Source organism: Diceros bicornis, chromosome 13 (assembly GCF_020826845.1).
Source record: "Diceros bicornis minor isolate mBicDic1 chromosome 13, mDicBic1.mat.cur, whole genome shotgun sequence".
NCBI lineage: Eukaryota > Metazoa > Chordata > Mammalia > Perissodactyla > Rhinocerotidae > Diceros > Diceros bicornis.
In genome coordinates, this window is record NC_080752.1 from 39,325,662 (window position 1) to 39,341,256 (window position 15,595).

At 55.3% G+C, this 15,595-nt stretch overlaps 1 protein-coding gene across 4 annotated transcripts in view; it reads left to right on the forward strand.

The window, feature by feature from the left end:
• The first annotated feature begins 202 nt into the window (after positions 1 to 202).
• Positions 203 to 15,595, forward strand: part of EPHB2 (EPH receptor B2) — a 183,304-nt gene continuing 167,911 nt past the window's right edge. For 3 of the 4 annotated variants that reach the window (XM_058553178.1, XM_058553180.1, XM_058553181.1), the window contains exon 1: positions 203 to 308. In XM_058553178.1, coding sequence (XP_058409161.1) covers positions 248 to 308 — 61 coding nt within the window. In that variant the 5' untranslated portion in view covers positions 203 to 247. The remainder of the gene's footprint in view (positions 309 to 15,595) is intronic. The other variant, XM_058553182.1, reaches the window with a different exon arrangement.

Below are 15,595 nucleotides of genomic sequence, written 5' to 3' on the forward strand. Positions count from 1 at the left end.
AGCTGGGGGCCCGGGAGCGCGCGGGGGGCGGCGGCCCGGCCGGGCTCCCCCCGCGCCCGCGGCTCCGGTGGGCCGTGCCCGGCGCTGGCGGAGCCCGGGTCCCCGTTCTGCCCGGGCTGGATGGCTCATTCTGCTGGCTGCGCGGTGGCGGCGGCTGTGTGTGCGCCGCGCCTCGCCGCTCCCCCGGCCCCCCGAGCCCGGGGCGCGCGCTCCCGCCCGGGCCGCCCGGGCCCCGGGCAGCGCAGCCATGGCCCTGCGGAGGCTGGGGGCCGCGCTGCTGCTGCTGCCGCTGCTCGCCGCCGTGGAAGGTGAGCGGGGGGCGGGCGATGGGGGCGGGGAGCGGCCGGGCACGGGCGGCCGCCGGCGCCCACCTCCGCCCCGCGGCCCGCAAAGTTTGCCCGGGGGCTCGCGCCGGGCGCAGGTGGCCGCGGGGAGGTGTGTCCGGCCGCGTCGGGAGGCGCGGGCCCCGCGGGCGCCCGGGGAGCGGCGGACGCTGATTGACTGTGCCAGGAGGAGGCGAAGGGACCATCTTGCCGAGGCTTTGTAGCCAGCCCGGCGAGCGCCGCCCAGGGCCGGGGGCTGCCCACGCGCGCTCGCCGCCCCGGGCCTGGGCATCTCCTTCGCGCGGGCCTGGCCTTGCTCGGCACGGGGTGGAGGGGCGCCGGCCGGGGGTCCGGGCGCGCAGTCGGGGCCGGAAAGTTTGGCAAGGAGCAGCGGGAGGGAGGCACCGCGGCTGACCGCGGGGGAGGCTCCCGGTCCGCGCCCCCGGGATGGGGTTGGCGCCCCGAAGAGCGGGGACTGGCAGAATGGAAGTGAGCGCTCCAGCCCCCCGCACCGGTGCCTGCCCATCGCCCGCGGCGTACAATGGGGTCCCCTCCCCGGGAGGACTACGGGGGGATGGGTCCGTGGGCATCTCTCCGCTGCGCGGAGTCTCCGGGCACCCCTGCCGGCCACCGCCCCTCTGGCGGCAGAGCTCAGCGTGGCTGCCGGAGCCCCGGGAACTCTCCAGCTGCCGCCAGGGCCGGACCAGATGCTCTTGCCATGTGTTGGCCTTGGCTGGGGTCGCTGGGCCCTCTCCCCGTGGCGTCGTGTGTTGGTACCTCCCGAAGCCCACGGGGACAGGGTGGCCTCCAGGTCCCCAGAGCCAGCTTGCTCTGGAGGGAAAGTTAGGGGGGTCTGGGTGTGTCCACCAGAAATGGCCGAGCTTGTGGGGCAAGAAATGAATAATGGTTCTCATGTGTACCGCACTTTACAGTTTTCAGACCACTTTACAGTTTGTGAAGTACTTTGCACTCTGCAGCTCTCCGTGGTTTACAACGTGCTGCACAGTTGACAAGGTGCTTTAAGCTTTGCAAAGTACTTTCCCTCCCACAATTTTGTTGGCTTCCCCAAAATAAGTCTTCCCCGAAAGCCAGGTGGGTAAGATTCTTATTCCCTTTTAATAGACAGGGAAACGCAGGTTCAGAAAAGTCAGCCTCTCCCCGGTGGCCATCAGGTAATAAAAATAGAACGGGATCTGAGGTCTCTGAAGCCTGTGCTCTGTTCCTTTTGCTGGATCTTCTTGTGCCTAAACAAGGTGACCCCTTCCAGGATTCTGCCACCACCGGCTGAGGGGTGAAGCATATGTACCCTCATCTCAGGCCACTTTGGGGTGATGGGAAGCCCCTTTGCCTCTTACAGCTCAAAACAAACAAACAAGTGATCAGACCAGACATGGGGGCCACAGCCTCTGGGAATGGCACGATGGGGGATCCCGTGCTGTAACTTTAGTTTCTCTCTCAGTAATGAGCACTGTGGTGACTGCGATTCAGGAGGGGTGTCCCTGGATGGCAGCCACAGTTTCTGGCACCGAGGCAGCTGTCCTCCTGCTCCTGGAGGATTTGGCGGCTGCCTGTGGTTTCCCGAAGTGGGGCCCCTGGGGCACCGAGGGGGCCACTAGCCCTGGGTGTGGAGGGCAGCCCCGGGGCCTGGCTGCTGGTGGGAGCTCCCTGGAACACAGCTGAGGTACCACTTATTAACTCTGGCTTTGGGGAAATGACTCACGCGTTGGCCCGCTATGTATTGCGATGTTTACAGTATTATGGGGAGCTTGGCATAAATATTGCTCTTTAGGTTGCCGTCAGCGGCTGGAGGGGAAGACAGTTGGCCCCTCTTTCACTGGAAGAGGCCCAGGTGTATTTTTAATTACCGTGGGGTAGATAGAAGGGCCACGTCTGACCAGCCATGGCCCTGGCAGGGGAGGGTTGCAATCTGGGGGCCTTTGGCCAGACTGGACCCTGGGCCCCGGACACAGGGCTCATCAGCTGCTGACGTCACAGGAGGGATGGCTGCTTGAGCTGCCACTGATGGTGGGTGGGAGGAGGGCTGCCGAGGGCACCCTAAACCTTGCTTCAGGCTCTTCCTTTGCCCCCTGGACACTAAGGATCTAGTCAAGGAGGGCTTAACAAGGAGCTGGCCAAATGGATGGGGAGATGGTGTGAGGTGGAGGTCGAGGGCTTTGCTTCTAATTTACTATGGAACCCTGGGCCAGCTCCACTCCCTCTAGGGGCCTCAGTTTCTCTGGGTATGAAATGGTCTCCCTGATCTCTTGGGATTCCATCACAGGCACCTGCTTCCCCTCTCCGAGTCTCCGTTTCCTCATCTGTCGAAAGAGCGTGATCACAACGCCCGTCCTGCCTGTCTCGCGGGGGTGTTTATGACATGCAGACCAGGTAATGGATGCGGAAAAGTCCACCTTGAAGAACTGTGTGTGGCCTTTGGGGGATGGAAGATGGAGTGGGCAGTGCTGCTTGTGGCACATCCCAGAAGAGACAGGATCCTTCTGGGAGCAGCACAGTCTGTGGAAAGAGGTCTGAAGCTTGGCGTGGTGGAGGGCAGCGCCTGGGGCTCCCAGTACCCAGAGACATGTGGCCACCACTCCTTGCCCTTCCCCCTCCTCAGACTCGGCAGTAACAAGGCTGTCCAGAGCATTAAGGTCCTAGGAAGTCCCAGCCTTTGGAACGTGAGAGAAGAGAGAGGGGGCGTGTGTATTGGTGGGGGGATCCCTGGGTTAGGACGACGAGCTTAGTATCTCCCCTAAACCATGAGACCTTAAGGGAAACACAAGTCTGGAGCCTCTGGAGTGGGCGCTTCGAGAGGGATAGAAGTGCCCTGGGGACACGTCCAACAGGAGAAGAGGCCAGTGACTGACCAGCCACTAGATGGAATCCAAAGGTTGAAGTCTAGAGAAAATCAGTCTCCTCTGAGCATTTGTTCATTTGATCTCCAAATATTTAGGGAGCTTCCTCTCTGGCTGGCGTGGTGCTGGGCCCTGGGTGGGCAGGGAGATAGGAGACATGCTGGTAGGGAAAACAGTTGGCAAGATCCAGCATGGTAAGTGTGTCCCAGGGTGCCGCCAGGAGGAAGCTGTGAGCCACCTGGGGCAGCAGAGGCGGTTTAGGATGGAAGAGGGCTGTTTTGTCTTTTATGGCTTTATTCTTTGCTTCGTTTTCTCGCTACACATTCTCCCTGTAATGAACCTCTCCCAGCCACCTGTCACACTAACGCACTGTGTTCTCGAAAGTGAAGGAGGTTGACTTTGGGACGTAGAGGGTGAGGGGACTCTGCCTGGAAAAAGAAAGAGCAAGTGTAAAGACATGGAGACGTGATGATCGGGTCCTGACTTGGGTGTATCTGAGGGGGATGGGTGTTGAGGGCAGCAGTGGGGGAGGAGGCTGAGAATGGAGGGCAGGGCAGGCCCTGAAGGGCTAGGATGGAAGGCTGGGGATTTGAACTTGATGCTGAGGGCAGTGGGGAGCCCTTGAAGGTTCTTGAGCAGTTGAGGGACCCAGCCAGATTTGTCTTTGGAGAGTTCACTGACTTCCAGTGTGTGGGATGTTCAGATGAGCGAGACCTGGTCCTGCCTAGTCAAGAAAAGGCCGACTGGTCTGTTCTCTGCTAGACTGTGAGCTCCCCGAGGGAGCTCACCTGGCTCACTCTTGTGTCCACAGTTGTGGTAAAAAGAGCTCCGTTCAAACGCCACCTCCCTGGAGCCCTTCGCTGATTGCCTCATCTAAAACAGACTCAGTTCAGCCACCTTCTCTCCCACCTGCTTTGTTTTGCTTCGTAATGCCATTGCCGCCTGAAATTTGTTTGTATCAGATTTGTTAGTTTCCTTGTTCAGGACTCACCTTGCCCCCTAGACTGTAAACTCAGGAGGAACGAGGGTTTTATCTGCCACGTTTGTTCCGGCGTCCCTAGGGCCTAGAGCTGACCCAGTCACGTGGATGCCCAGTAGCTGAATGACAGTCGGCTAAGGAACATTGAATGAATGAATGTTGAGTGAACGAATGAATGAATGTGTTATACTGTGTTAGACGATAAGTATCAGGAGAAGGATGCAGAGATGGAGGAGGGAGTCCTCTGGCCAGGGAGATAAAGGAGATCTTTCTGGAGGGGGAAGCCGAGGGGATGGTTTAAGCAGGGATGCAGGATGCAGGAAAGTGTCTGGGGATAATGAATAGACCAGTTCAGCCAGAGCTAAGCATTCAGATGGACCAGCAGCAGCTGTGTGCTCAACAAGTCCCTGTCAATATGGGGGTTGAGGGAGCCTGCCTGCCCCACCCCCATATACCTCTTTTCTCTCCCCCCTCATCCCAGCCCTCTACTGGGCCCACTTCTTGGGCATTACCTATCTAAGACCCAGCGACCTTCAGTGGGATTAATTTGGAATTGGTTTCCTTTTATGTTTGTTTCCTCTGCTTCTCATTTTTAAAGGAGGCTGCTTTCATGTATCCATCTTAGCCGGGAAATCAGGGCTTAGATTTAAAAACCACATTCTGTAGAATTCAAAAGCAAGATGACTTATTCATTCATTCCTCCATCCATGCATGTATTTTAAAAGAGTCACTGGGTACTTACTTCATGTCAGATGTTGGGTGGGAGGAGGGATTCTGACTTTGGTGGGGAACAAGGCCAGCTGACTTCACAGACAGCGTGGGGCGGAGAAAAGGCACAGCCTTCAGGGCAATCAGACCTAGTTCAGATCCCAGCGCTGCATGCCGTGTGCCCTGGGCGAGGAGCTTGGACTCCCTGGACGTCCCTTGTAAAGTGTCAGGCATGTGGCCATGTATATTAGTTGCTGTTCTTGGCCCTTCCGAGGTCCCCTTCCTCAGAGCGCCCGTGGGTGTGGTCACTGATGGCTGTGTCCTAACGTGGCCCCCGTTTTGGCATTTGGATTGTCCAGGCAACAGATCCTCCCTCAGTGTCTCCTCCAACCCGTTGCACAGGCTCCCAGCTTCCCCCAGCCTTGGGATGGCAACCCCGCTCGTGTGGGTGGGCCCAGAGCGCCATCTCTGCCTTCTTCTCCAGGGCCCCATGGGGGCAGATACTCGGGTTCTTACACTAGGGGGCTCTTGACTGGGGTCCCCAGGCCTCCTTAGTTCTGGGGATCTGTGAACACCCTGAAATTATAATACAATGTGGGATGTTGATGTGGATTTTCCTAGGAAGAGGGGTCTTAGCTTTCAGAAGATTCTCAAAACAGTTGTGAAAACAGGAGCCTACATTCAGGCACACGGTGAGGGGCTTGTTTCCCCGTCTCTGGAGTCCTAGGTTGGCCCCTCTGCCCCACTGCCAGCCCTTCTGCCCTTCAGTGGCCCCAGTATCTCCCTGGGGGCTGTCCTTCCTGCCGCCTTTGGCCCCCTCCACGTCATCAAGGTTTTGCATCAGCCTCAGAGCCAGGGTGGGGGCGGGTTCTCTGGCAGCTGTACTGGGCACTCAGCAAGGCCCAGCGGCTGGTCAGCTCTGCCTGCCCAGAACTCACCTATGAGTTTAGGCCGGAGGTTGGACCCCTGCCCGCAGAGAGACCCCTCCAGAAAGGGGTGGATGGAGCTGGCTGGTCACAGGAGGCCTGGGCTGGGCAAGGCAGGGGGGCTGTGCTCCCTCCAGGGTGGAGGGGTGAGATCAGGACAGCCTCCTGGCCAAGGTGGGCCTGGCCCGCACCTCTGACCAAGGCCTGTCCCGTCTCGTGGCCCGGCCTGCTTGCCTGACTCCGCTGGAGATTCGGTAGATCAGGAACGAGGCCGGGGATCTGTATTTTTAACACAGTCCCCAGCTCTTTCCATCCAGTAGCAGATTTGCCTCCCAGTGGCCTCAGACAAAACAGGGGACTCCTGGGAAAGAAAAGAAGGCTCAGCGGGAAACTGGAAAAGACTGAAATGGAGTGAAATCAGTCAGAGTCAGCGCCCACCGCCCGGCTGCCTCCCGCTGGTGAACAGAGAGGCTTGGCTGGGGGAGGGCAGGGCAGGAAGAATGTTTGCACAGCTCCCAGGGTGGGGCTGGCCGTTGATCTGACGGCACCTGGAGGCTTCTTGATTGGGATCGGCTCAGTCTGATAAGGCTGCCTTGAAAGCGTTTTAGGGCCTTTTAAAGCGGCTGCCTTCCGAAGAGTGGGAGAGGGGACACCTGTCTCACTGGCGCCCCTGTGTCACCTGGGGGGCTTACCTAGGCCACCTTAGCCTGGGCCGTGCTAGGTGAGCTTCCTGGAGCCGTCTGTCGCCCTGCTGCAGCCCCCTGTGGGAGGAGACCTTGTCTGCTCTGTGCCCTTGAGCAGGTGATATGCTCTCTGGGCCTCAGTTTCCTCATCTGTAAACTGGAGATACTGCCTGTCAGAGGCTGGTGGTGAGGATGGAATGAGAGCCTCCATACAGAGACCAGCAGAACAACCTGAGCTGCAGCTCTGCCCGGTATTCATTAGCGGTCATTACTGTGAATCGTCAGCACCCTCTCTCCTTGCCAGAGGACTTGCTCCTTTCTCTGCAATCCCACAGCCTTTTAGCCTAGCCCTGACCACTTTCTCTCTTGTTCCGTGAGTAGCATACCCTGGGGGTTACAAGAAGGGTGTCTGGAGTCAGAATGTTCTTTACTGTGTGTCCTCTGGCTGGTTATGTAACCTCTCTGAGCCCTGGTTCCCTCATCTCTAAAATGGGGATAATAATAGTACCTAGCTCTTGAGATGGTTGTGGGGAATGAATGTGTTTACCCATGAAACTGTCTGACCGAGTGCGTGCCTCAGGTGTGATAAGCACGCAGTAAATAGTAACTGTGGCCATTGCTGCTCGATACTGATGGGAAACTGGATTTAGAGTAGGGGACGTGCATGCCATTTCACTGAGGGGACTGCCCTCCAGCACTCCTCCGCCCCCTCCTCACTCACCACAGGGAAAAGCCAACGATAGAGTTAACTTCTGAGTGAGTCTGAGTCTTGTGGGTGGTTGGGAGGCCGCTCCAGCCTGCCTCTCTGGTTCCCATCCAGGTTTTCCTCAAAGGCCCCATTCCCACCCCAGTTCGGCCTCCTGCATCCCAGGAAAGGGGCAGGATCTTCTATGGCTGTGCCTTCTTGGCCCTGTGCCTACCAGGCACCAACTACCATGCCGTGATAATGACAACAGCCGTCAATTCTTGTGCCAGACACTCCCCTGGGAGCGTTGTCTGTGCTGTCTCCAACAGCCCCACTGTGGGGTTTTATTATTAGCCCATTTTAAGGATATGGAAACCAAAACTCAGAGAGGGACTAGCTCAGGGACACAACCAGAGAGTGGGAGGCAGGGATTCAAACCTAGGTCTGGGTGACTCCGAAGCTCGTGCTCTTCACCGCCACTCAAGCCGCTTCTGGAATGTGCCTCCCAGCTCAGAGCGAGGGCTTGGCTCTGGTGAGGGTCTCCAAGGCAGCCATCCAGCCTCTGACTCCATCAACATCCTGAGATAATGCAAGCAGGAGGGTTCTGGAACTCACAAACCTGCCATAAAAATGCAATCTCTGTCATAATGGTCAGAATAATGTTGTTCTAACTTAGACAAATCGGGTGTTAACTCATTACATTGTGCGGGGCGCCTCCGCAGAGAACGGAGGCCATGGAACAGTCACAGGGCCATTTCTAGCTTGTACTTCCAAATCCGTTAGCTCATCCGGTTTTCACAGCAGCTCGGTAAGTGGGCAGGAGCCGTGGGGCCCATCTTAGAGATGAGGAAACTGAGGCCTGGGGTGATTACTCCACTCATCCAAGGTGAGTGGCCAGACCAAGCCTGAAGACCAAGGCCAGTCCCAATGGTCCAGAGCTCGTCAATCCAATTTGAATTTTTAGCCAACGTTTGAAAATCAAGAGATTTTACAGAGAAATCCTGTTTCTGGCTTCTGTGAAAAGTCAGACAATCTGGCTTCACTGGGCCCACATTCCCACATGGCCGCAGTTGGCTGGAGCCAGATAGTGGCTGCCTCTTCCGACAGAACATGTGGGCACTAACTAGGGGTAACGTGCCACCAACTTGAGTCACACATTTGTGTTGCTCGAAGGCCTCTGTAGAGTTGAGTTTGCCTCGTAGATCTGCCCATCCCTCTGTGTGATCTGGAGAAAATTACTTCTCCTTCCTGGGCCTCAGTGGCCTCGCCTATAGGTGAGGGGGTGGGACTCAGTGGTTTTGGAGGCCCCTTCCAGCTTCAGGCCTCGATGCCCAGGGCCAGGCTCCAGGCAGGAGAGGGGAGCGCCGTAAGAAGTACAGGGCTCTGCCCCTGGGAAGTGTATGAGTTATCTATTGCTGCCTAACAAGCCACCCCAAAACTTCTTGGCTTAGAACAACGATTTGTTATTTCTACTGACTCAGTGGCTTGGCTGGGTTCCGCTGGGCATTTATTCTGCTCCATGTGGTGTCAGCTGGGATCACTCATGAATTTGCACTCAGCTAGCTTGTGCTGGCAGGTCTATCCTGGCCTCACATACGTCTTTGAGGCCCTGGTAGGGATGTCTGGAAGGCTGGCACCCCTCTCTCACCCCTCGAGATCTCTCACCCATCAGGAGTCTAGATTGAGCTTCTTTCCACGGCAGCTGGCTCCCAAGAGGGTGAAGCGGAAACTGCAAGACTTCTTGAGGCTCTGTTGTTACAAAACATCACCTCTGCAGCCGAAGCAAGTCACAAAGCCAGCTCAGATTCATCCCTGGCTTCCTTATAGGTTCAAGGTCAGGGAAAATACATTGGGCTTGATTTTCTGTTTAGTCATTAAAGGCAAGCCCCGTTTCTTGCTCAGTGATTTAACACAGAAAATTTGACTACATGTTGCCCATTGTCTTCAGCATGTCTCAGAGGTGATGCTCAGAGCTCAGGGTCCCCACCCACCCGCTTCTCCATTTGCACACATCTCCATGTCTTCTGGGCCAACCTGTGGTCCAGATTGGTCTGAGATTTAGACCATCCTCAGTGGGAGGGTAGCTTGGTGTTTCGCGTAGGAGGCGTTGTCGGTGGCCGTATTTGGAGACAATCTGCCACAGGGAGTTTATAGTCCAGTGCAGGGGTGGGGGTACAGGAAGCCAGACATCTCGTTGTCTTCCTTCTGTTCCCTCCCACCCCGCCCCCAGTAGTCACCTCCCTGCCTCCCCTGAGAGGGCGGGACTTTCCACTTATAATCCACACCCCGCACAAGGCCTGGCTCATGAGAGGCACTGAAGAGGCGTCTGTGCAGTAAAGGAAGCCACAAATTAATGAACACCAGTGGCCCGGAGTCAGAGCTGTTCAAGACCTGGCATGAGGCTTGAAGCCAGAGGAGGAGGCCCTGGGCGGGTGGGATTGAATTTGGAGGAGGGAGCCCAGGTGCCCCTGGGGCCTGGGGCGGGTCATGTCACCCCTCTGGGCCTCGGTTTCCTCATCAGCAAGTTGGGGATCATGGTTTCAGCCACGTCAGAAGGCTGTGCCAAGGAGCCACCGTGTTCTTCACTCAACCATAAAAGAACCTGTGACGATGCGGTTTGTCACTCCCATCTCCAGGGGCCACCGGAGGAGTAGGGAAGCATTGGCCAGTTGCTGTCAGATCTGAGTTTGGACCACAGGTTGGCCCAGAGCACATGGAGATGTGTGCAAATGGTGAAGTGGGTGGGTGGGGGACACTGCCCTCTGAGGATCACCTCCAAGGAGGTATTGAAGAGTAGGGGCAATGCATAGTCAAATTTTATGTGTTCAGTCATTGAGCAAGAAATGGGGCTTCACTTTGCTGACTGATAAGGGAATCAAGGCCACTGTCATCTGAAGAATCACTCACAGGGGTCCTGGCCGGAGCCCGTAGACTCTCGCGCTGGCCTGGGTTGTGAGTGAGGGAGGCGAGCTGGGTGTTAGACAGCGGTGCCCCCAGGAGAGTGCACGTCCTGTCTAAAGAAGGCAGGTGCTACCCACTCCTGACCATGTTGCCCTGCCAGAATCGGGGTTCAATTTTGCCAGATCCCCTGATTTGCAAAATTCTAATGTTTATGGAAAAACTGGTTTTTAAATGTTTGCTCATTTTATCCTAAAATACAGTCCTGGCCAAACCAACCCATGTTTGCTGGCTGGATTTGGTTCACTGGCTGGCAGGTTACAAGCTCTAGTTTAGGTGTTTGGGGGAGAGAAATAGTAAGGCTATTGTGACCTCCATTTTACAGATGGAGAAGTGAGGTTTAGAGAGCTGAAGTGACTTACCCAAGGTCACACAGGCAGTAGGCAGTGAGGGTGTTAGAGATGTCTTCTCACCTTGAAATGGGGAGTCGCTTTTTCTGTAACTTCCCTCCATGGTTCCTGTCTCCTGCCTTCTGGAACGATCCAGTAGCATCAGCTCCTTGCAGGCCTCTGTCATGTTTGAAAGCAGGGAGCATGTCTTCCTTTGGTTTCTTCTTTGAGGGCAGAATTGGTTCAAAGGAAAGCACAGAGCCCTAGAGCAGAACCCTGCCCGTTAGACCTCTGGTTCTGACGCTTAAAACAGCATCCTTGGCCCTTTTAACTTACCTCTTTGAGCCTCGGTTTCTTCCACGGTCAAATGGTGTTAGCAAGGCTTCCTAGAAGAGGCGACTTCTAAGATGATTCTTAAGGAGTAGCCAGGTGAAGAAGCGGTGAGGCAGGCATTCCGAGCAACGGGCCAGCGTCTGCCAAGATCTGAGTGGGAGGCCTACGAGTGTGTAATGTCTCTGGGGAGCTGGAAAGAGTCCTGTGTGGCTGAGAACAGGGCGGGGTGCAAGCTGCCTGGCCTCAGCGGGGAGAGGGCGTGGGGTCAACATTCCCATTATGGCGACGACATATGTCCACAGCACCAACTTGTCACTTGGCCTGAGTCCATGGGAAGCCGGAAGGACAGAAAGCATCTGAAACGTGTAAGTGGAGAGAAAGCGGCTTAGCGCACAGTGGGATGTGTCCCGCCTGAATGGGGCTGCTCCGCCTCTCACGGGGAGGCAGAGCCTGGGAACAGCCTCAGCCGGAGCCCCCGGGGCCTTTCTGGATCCCACGAAAGGCCGTAGCCCAGGGAGTCTGTTCGAGTCAGGGCCCCGGCCGGTACGTCCTCTTGCCTGTCGCCATCAGCGTCAGCTGTCACTGCCCATGGCCTCAGATGGCAGCTCCTGCGGCTCTCGGGAGCACAGTCGAAAGGCTCCTGAGCTGCCGAGGAGACCTTGACGCTGGGTGTCCCCCAGCCAGCCCGGAAGCCCAGCCGTGCCAGCAGAGCTCACGACCCCCTTCTGACTGGCCCCTTCTGGAGTTGAAAGGGTTCCGATGTCCCCTTGGCCTGGCTCCAGGGACAGAGAAGACGCAGGAGACACTGGGGGAAGATCCTGGACTTTGGAGCCAGGCAGACTGTTCAAATCCTGGCTCCTCCGTTTGCCAGCTGTGTCACCTTGGGTAAGTCATTTCCCCCTCCTCGGCCTTGGTTTCTCGTCAGTAAAATGAGGATAATGTCACCTACCCCATGGCGTTGTTAGGGGAATTAAAAGAGATGATGTGTGAAAAACAGGTGTTTACTGAACCTCTCCTAGCATCGGTTTCTCAGCTGTTGAGTGAGAACAGTATAATAACAGCAGCAACTAGCATTTATTGAGGGCTTGCTAGAAACCAGGCACGGGTTTAGGTGTTACTATTAGTGCATCCTATGGATTAAAAAATTAAGACTGAGAGAAGTTAAATAATTCGCCCACAGTCATTTAACCGGTCATGGTGGGTCTGGAATCCAAACTCAGGCAGCGGACTTCCAGATAGATCAATGAAGGGCTGATTTCTTTTCTTCTTCTTGTTAATGTTTCAAACATAGAAAAATTCAAGTATAGTAAAATAAACACCCATATATCCTTCCCCTAGATTCAACAATTGTGAATGTTTTTGCCCCATTTGTTCTCTCTCTCTGTGTGGGGGTGTGTGTGTATCCATATGCATGTTTTTTTGTGAACCATTTGAACATAAGTTACAGATACAGACAAAGAACTAACATTTGCTGAGAATTGATCCGCGTATGTCTGAGGCCCACTTTCTTAACCGCAGTTTTAGGTCACTGTGCCTGGCACACAGCAGGACTCGAATACTGGCAGCACTTGGGAAGAATAGCTTGTGTTGCCTGCAGCCGACCAAGTTCTCCCCGGTGTGACCTCATTCAGTCCTTGCTAGGGCCTGTGAGGGAACTCTTAGTGGCTTCTTCATTTTCAGAAGAGGGAAGAGAGACTCAGAGGTTAAGTAACTTGCAGCAAAATGTGAGCTTGTGATTTACACCTGTGTCTGCTTGGCAGCAAAGCCCGTCCCACAGAACTGTGGGGGCCTACTTTTCTCCCCTCCAGGTTCACCCCTATTGTGGCCTCCAGAGGACAGTCCCGGGCAGCAGATGGCAGCTTCTCTCCCAGCTGCAGTCAGACGTGGCCCTTTCTCTCTGGGGACTAAGGGGGCCTTATAGAGGCTGGTGGACTTGGAAACACTGGGGACTAGCCCAAGGTCCACAGTTAACCAAGTGGCTATGAGGACTCAGGCCTTTGGACTCTAGAATCTACCATGCTGTTTCCTGTCGCCCATTTCCTGGGTACCCTTCTCACTTTCTCTCTGGCTAATTCCTGTTGCTGCTTACTAAGACCAAGCTTGCGTCTGCTCCTGTTTGAGGCCTGACCTGACCTCTCTCTCTGGTCCTTCTCCACTCTGTGTGCAGTGTTGAACCTTCTGTCCTTGGCGGCCTCTGTGTTCTTGGTGGCACCTTGTATGTACTTTTTTTTTTTTTTTTTTTTGTGAGGAGATCAGCCCTGAGCTAACATCCGCCAATCCTCCTCTTTTTTTTGCTGAGGAAGACGGCCCTGGGCTAACATCGGTGCCCATCTTCCTCCACTTTATATGGGACACCGCCACAGCATGGCTTACCAAGCAGTGCGTCGGTGCGCGCCCGGGATCCGAACCAGCGAACCCCGGGCCGCCGCAGCGGAGCGCGCGCACTTAACTGCTTGCGCCACCAGGCCAGCCCCGTATGTACGTTTTTTATATTGCCCAGGTTAGGCCATACTGCACACTGTGTCATCATATCTGGCTTCTCCCCAACCATAATGGGAGGTCCTCAACCATACTGGTTGGATACTGTCCAGTTGGATAGATGGATGGCAGCTGAGTAGTTGGGTGGGTGCTTGAGTGATTGGTGGTTGGATGGATGAGTGGCTGGGTGGATAAAAGATGAGTGCATGGATAGTTGCATGGATTGGATGGTTGGATGAATGATGAGCAGGTTGATGTTTGGTTAGATGGATGGATGGATAGATAGATAGGTAGGTAGGTAGATAGACAGATAGATAGATAGATAGATAAAATGGTTTCATGGAGATTGCATGGGTTCGATGGATGGATGGATGGATGGATGGATGGATGGATGGATGGATGGGTGGGTGGATGGATGGATGGATGGATGGATGGGTGGGTGGGTGGGTGGGTGGGTGGATGGATGGATGGGTGGAGGGATGGGTGGATGGATGGACGGATGGATGGGTGGGTGGATGGATGGATGGATGGTTGGATAGATAGGTGGATAATGGCAGGATGGTTGCATGTTTTAGATAGTTGGGTGGATAAATGGATGGAAGAATGAACAAACACCAAAACCCAAGGTGCATTTCTCCCCCTCAGATTCCCTTTGGTATCTAGACTGCGATATTTCCTTATTCTCCAGTTTCTGGACTTAGAAAGAGCTGGCAAACAGCACACTCCCCAGGTTCAGAGAAACCTCCTGAGCCGTTGACTGTGGATTTGCCAAAGTTTCTGCACTGGGGAGTTCCAGAGAAGTTGGCCCCCAAAGTGAATTTCTGTAAAGTAAATCCTATTTTCCCATTGACTTGGCTTACACTCTTGGAGATCTGTCCCTGCTGTCAGAGGCTGGTGCTCTCGGAGTCTGGTGACAGGTGGAGGAAGAGCTGGAACTCCCTTGGGCATCAGCTGCCCTGAGCTTCCACTCACTCAACCTTGAGAGCAACTGATGCTGGCCAGGAGTGCGGGAGCTTGGAGCCAGGGGGAACAGATTTGGCATCTGGTCCCAGAAGCCTCAGCTGCCAGTGGGCTGCTATGCTGCTAGGCTTCTGGGGTAGCACGCTTAGTCTCCTCCAGACTTAACTGTTTCCATTCGTACGTCCATACATCCTTCCCATAATCTCACCCTCTTTCCTTCCATCCCTCCATCCTTCCATCCCGCCATCCCTCCATCCCTCCATCCATCCATTCGTCTGTCTATCCATTCAACAATCATTTATGAAATCCTGCAGGATGCTGGGGGGAAATAGAGAGGAATTAAACAGAAGTGACATTCTGATGTCAAAGAGTTATATCCCAGGCGCGGAGTGGGCAAAGTCTCCTTCCTCTTCCTCCTTTTCCGTCTCTTCCTCCCCTTCTTTTTCTCTTTCTCTTTCATCATCAGCATCATCATCGTAGCAGCCTCCCACCATTGAGTCCCTATTAAGTGCTAGGCACCATACTAGCTGCTTTTCTGACGTGCTCTCGTTTACTCCCCTCAACAACCCTGCCTAATAGTTATTAACATTCCTTTTGCAGAAATAAAGCAGGTTCAGAGATGTTCGGTGATGGGATTAATACATACTTGTGTGTAAGATGGAATATGTTGAGTGCAAAGGGGAAGAGTCTTCTGGCCTGGGCTGGCAGGGAAGGCGTGTTTGGCTAGGTAGGATTTTTGACACACAGTGAAAGGAATGAAGGGCATTCTTAGCAGAGTGAGCAGCCTGAGCAAAGGCCTAGAGTCTGGAAAGGGGCAGGTGTGTGGAAGCCACAGTGAGTGAAAAGGTGTGAAAGAGAGAAACGGGAGAGGAGGCTGGCAGAGGAGGTTGAGCTGGGTAAGAAAGGCCTTAAGGGATAAGCTATGGTGTTTGGACTCGATGCTGGCGGCAGTAGGGGGCCAAGAAAGAAATCAGAAGCAGGGAAGGCTTCAGGAAGATGGCCATGGAGGCTGGCATGGGGGGAGGATCCAGAGCAGGGAGAGGCAGGCTGCAGCCGGGAGGGGCTGCGAGGGTCTGGCCTCAATTAAGCCAAACCTCCGGTGCAGGCTAATCTTGTCCAGCCTGCTACTCTGGCCATGCCAGGGACCAGGATATAGCAAACATGCTGGGAGGGTGGGCCAGAATGGTGGGGACCGTGGGAGAGTGAACACGGCAGGGGAGGGCAGCTACCTGGCTCCTTCTCCCCTCGCCACAGCCCTCCGGCTCCTAGAGAGCTCCTCGGGCTCCTGTCCCCCCACCCCACTTCACCCCTCGGTGCCGGGAAAGGTGGTGGGCACCCTGCCTGGGCTCAGCTCTTCCGTAGGGCCTGGACAGTCCAA